A 4443-nucleotide genomic window follows, 5' to 3' on the forward strand; every position below is an offset into this window, starting at 1 on the left:
CTGATTTCATTTAAATAATTACATTCTTTCTTGCAGTCTTGCGTGCGTGAAATTTTCCAGTCAATTTCAAACATTTTGATGAGATTACATCAGCGAGATGTGGTAAATTTCAGGTTTTTTTATCTGGGTCGAACAATATGTTACTTCCTGTTAAATATTTCATGCGAAAATGCCATGAAGAAAAAAAGCAAAGAGATTCGAGCTCATATAGAGGCTTACTAACAGTCGTTCTTCTTGCGAAATATTCGCGACTGGAACAGAAATAGAGGGCAATGGCAGTGGTGCACAAAGTACCCTCCGCCACAGACCAGACAAGAAAGTGAGTCAACATCGGTATAATTCAGCGGCCAGTGTCCACACACCAGACAAGAAATCGAGTTAACATCGGTATAATTCCGTAGCCAGTGTCGTTATAAATAAAATACTTTGGATAATAGGCTGCGTCACTGTAAAACACTAAAGCAGCTGCTGGCGTTTCGACCGACTTGCTGGAGTCGTCTTCAGGGCGGTTATTTTATGCGAGAATTATTTTAATCGAGAGTTAACATTGCTTTGTCAACCAGTTCTGAGCCACGTTGAATGTTTCAAGTTTCTAGCTCTTAGGGAAGTTACTCTAAAATCAATTGCAAAATTTGTATCGTGCAGACTAACAGATAGAGAAGAAAGCGACCTAATAAAAACGTATTAACTTCTATAATCATTCTATGTGGGCAACTGCAGCTTAGTCTGTAGATAGTTAAGAAATATTTTCAAAAATATTGTGTAAAATCTTCCAAACAACTGTAGAGTTCGCTTATAGCTGATAATCCTCATTTATTGTGGTAGCAAGGTACAACAGGTTTCACGATAACGAACCGCATTTTTTGATTTTGCTGAATTACAATAAGCCGTTAAGCCAATACGATCTCCCAACGTTCTGTAAGCTACATATCCTGGCAACATGAAATGCAATGGAAGTTGAAAGATCCATATTCTTAGATAATTATGGGTCATCAGTCCAAATTAGTAAATCTCTCAGTGATGATTCGTAATTATCTAGGATTATAGATGGGTCTTTCAACATCCGTTGCATTTGATGTTGCCAGTATATGTGCCTTATAGAACGTCGGAAAATCGTATTGGCTTAATGCAATCCTGCCAGATAAGCCTGAAGATGCGATTCATTATCGCGAAACCTGTTGTACCTTAATCCCACAATAAATAAGGATTAACACCTGCAAGCGGACTCTACAATTTTTTAAAAGTTCTTATCACAAATTTTTATATATCTTTTAATTATGTATTAACTCCTCGTGGTCGGAATTGACAGTCATGCAGAATTTTTGAAGGACATCACATTCCCCGCTGCCTGTAGAAATTGTTTATTTGACAATTGCAATTTCAGCGTTCTGGTATACATGTCATCGTCAGACCTAAACCATTTCACTATATAAATAGTGTACAGTAACATCAAATGGCTCTGAGCACTATGCGACTTAACTTATGAGGTCATCAGCCACCTAGAACTTAGAACTAATTAAACCAAACTAACCTAAGGACATCAAACACATCCATGCCTGAGGCAGGATTCGAGCCTGCGACCGTAGCGGTGGCTCGGCTCCAGACTGTAGCGCCTAGAACCGCACGGCCCTCCGGTCGGCCTACAGTAACATCAAAAGAGCGCAAAGCTCCGTACATCGTGAAGTAATTAATTTACATCATTTCACGATGTGGAGAGAGTTTGATGCCACTGAATTTCTATAGTGAAATGACTTAGATTTGACGATTACGTGTGTACATGCAGGAGGATTTTAAAGTCCGATATGCGTTGAAGCAAAATCTTTTCAGTGCCACTTGATAATGGAACAAAGGCCGATAATGCAATAGTTAAATAAAAACTTTCTACAGTTAACAGCGAACACGACAGCCATTAAATAATAAAAACGTGTTAAAGAGAAACAGAGAAGATGAGGATACGGAACAAAGAAAACGAAAGGTTTCTTCCGCGGGCTCTGAATCAGTAGCAACGGAGTAAGTTGTATGAGAGGGTCTGTAGACCGTAAATACTGTCCTGGACACGTAGTTCAACAACGTCTATCGTGGATCAAACAAAAAGGTCTAGTAGAGTACACAACACTTGCTACAAAGGCTAATATTGAATAGCACATGTGAGTGGTTCGTCCGTGTATGATTTGATACAGACGTGTCAGCTGCAGATGCAGGACCATATAATTTTGACCCCAAGTCATGTTTGCAGCAGGGGCGTACGTGCCGAACTAGAATATTCTGTACCGGCCGACGCTACTGTCCACGGTCGCGTTAATCCTTTTAGCGACGAGTCTAAATACATGTTTCCAAATAAACCATTAGGGGCGGCGTACAAAGCGGACGGCGGCGTTACGTGGTTATTAGCGATTTCAATGCGCGCGCTGCGCTGGGAACGCCGAGGGGTTCCCGTGTCGGCCGGCTGCTCCAGTTTGAAAATAGTTGCCAGCGGGTGGGGTGGGGGAGGAGAGACCGTATTTACCCAAACAGCGCTTTGTTTGCGCGCAACATGGCGCCGCGGGGCGTGGCGGCGGCAGGGGATTGGCCGGCCGGCGGGCCAATGGCGGGCGCGGAGCGGCGGGCGAGGGCGGCGAGGCGCGGCGCGCACGCGGCGCAGCGGCAGTCAGAGCGCTCCGCCATGTGCAGCAACGAGCGGCCGAGCGTGGCCGCGGCGGGCCCGCCGGCGCCCGGTCCCGCGCCGCTGCCGCACCCGCTGGCGATGCTCAAGTCGCTGCACGAGTCGGACCAGTACCGGCTGCAGCTGTACCAGTACGCGCGCGCCTTCCCGCCGCACTACCCGGCGCTGTGCTATCCGGCCGCCGCCGCCGCTGCCGCCTACGTGCCACGCGTCGCCGCCTTCTCGCTGCTGCACGGCCAGCACCCACGCGTACTGCAGCCCGAGGAGCCCAAGCCGCAGCACAGCTACATCGGACTCATCGCCATGGCCATCCTCAGCTCGCCCGAGACCAAGCTGGTGCTGTCCGACATCTACCAGTACATCCTGGACCACTACCCGTACTTCAGGACGCGAGGGCCCGGCTGGCGCAACTCGATACGCCACAACCTGTCGCTCAACGACTGCTTCGTCAAGGCGGGCCGCAGCGCCAACGGCAAGGGCCACTACTGGGCGATACACCCGGCCAACGTGGAGGACTTCAAGAAGGGCGACTTCCGGAGGCGGAAAGCGCAGCGTAAGGTGCGCCGGCACATGGGGCTCGCGGTGGACGACGACGGGACCGAGTCGCCGAGCCCGCCGCCGCCCCCGCCGCCGCCCCCGCCGCCCCCACCGGCGGCGGCCTCGCCTCCGCTGTGCTGGGCCGCCGCGGCGCCGCCCCCCGCCGGCGCCTTCCCGACGCTGCCGTCGCACACGACGCTGCAACACCACGCGGCGCCGCACCAGCCGTGCAGCCGCAAGCGGCAGTTCGACGTGGCGTCGCTGCTCGCTCCCGACGATCCTCCGCGGGCGACGACCACCGCCTCGTCCTCGCCGGCGCCGCCCACCAAGCGCTGCACCTTCGGGGCGGAGGGCAGCGAAGACGACGACATCGACGTGGTGAGCGGCGACTGCGGCTGGGCGTCGTCCCCCCCGCCCCCGGGGGCGGCGGCGCACGCCCCCGGCGCGGCGGCGTTCCCCGGGCTGGAGCAGGCGCTGGTGTCGCGCTACTACGAGTCGCTGCAGCTGCACCAGCGCCGCCTGCACCACCTCGCCGCCACCGGCGCCGTCACCATCACCGAGATCTCCGACGCCTGAGCGCCCGGTAACCTCGCCTCTGGCTCCGCGGAGCGTTTTCTTGCCCGTCCCGGTGACCACTCCCCGTAACGCACTCCCCCTCAATAGACTAATCTTATTTATTTTGTTTATATCGGAGACTATACTAAGTCATACCTATACTAAGATTAAACGAAGCATCAACAGTCACGTACTTGTTCCCTGTTTGACCCTTTCCGGACGTAAGAACTCCTTCAAAATTACGTCATTGCGTAGCACTCCTAGACATAAAAGCACTACAATATCGCATTTATCCGCCGACACCGGGCAGTCGACTTTCAATTACACTGTCTCCCCTGTGCGGGTATATAGCCTGCTTTACGGATCTGTAAGCTCAGGTTGCAGACACATGGCTGACGACATGTGGAAGTTTCGGTCTGGCTGTGAAGCGTGCTCGGATAGCCTAAGGCAAGGCGACTGCTCCTGATTAAGCGGGAAACCTGGGTTCGAGTTCCGGTCCGGCACAAATTTTCATTTTGTCAACCCACTGTAGAGCCGACTGTTTTCCATATTTGCCACTGCGAATTCATCTCATGTATTCCTTCAAAACCTCTTAAAAGTTGCGTCGTATGATGTTAAGGTAACCGTTCATCAGATTTTTACCCCCTTTATTTGTGCTTCAGCGTGGGAACATTATTCACAATAATCAC

The 4443-nt window shown here is 51.5% G+C and overlaps 1 protein-coding gene across 1 annotated transcript; it reads left to right on the top strand.

Annotated features, from left to right (window-relative positions):
* Window positions 1-2662: 2662 nt before the first annotated feature.
* On the top strand, window positions 2663-3775 carry LOC124805590 (forkhead box protein E3). Its single transcript, XM_047266157.1, has 3 exons — window positions 2663-3316; window positions 3425-3487; window positions 3551-3775. Exons 1-3 carry the CDS (start codon window positions 2663-2665, stop codon window positions 3773-3775), a joined length of 942 nt encoding a protein of 313 aa, XP_047122113.1.
* The last annotated feature ends 668 nt before the right edge of the window (window positions 3776-4443 follow it).

The sequence above is a fragment of the Schistocerca piceifrons genome, chromosome 7, assembly GCF_021461385.2.
Source record: "Schistocerca piceifrons isolate TAMUIC-IGC-003096 chromosome 7, iqSchPice1.1, whole genome shotgun sequence".
NCBI lineage: Eukaryota > Metazoa > Arthropoda > Insecta > Orthoptera > Acrididae > Schistocerca > Schistocerca piceifrons.

Bases quoted from the DNA above. Each gene is read 5' to 3' on its own strand.
- LOC124805590 (XM_047266157.1), top strand. From the start codon at position 2,663: ATGTGCAGCAACGAGCGGCCGAGCGTGGCCGCGGCGGGCCCGCCGGCG. The intron at 3,317-3,424 runs GCGGCCTCGCCT...GCGCCGCACCAG, and splicing joins CCCCGCCGCCCCCACCGGCG to CCGTGCAGCCGCAAGCGGCA. The intron at 3,488-3,550 runs GCGACGACCACC...TTCGGGGCGGAG, and splicing joins CTCCCGACGATCCTCCGCGG to GGCAGCGAAGACGACGACAT.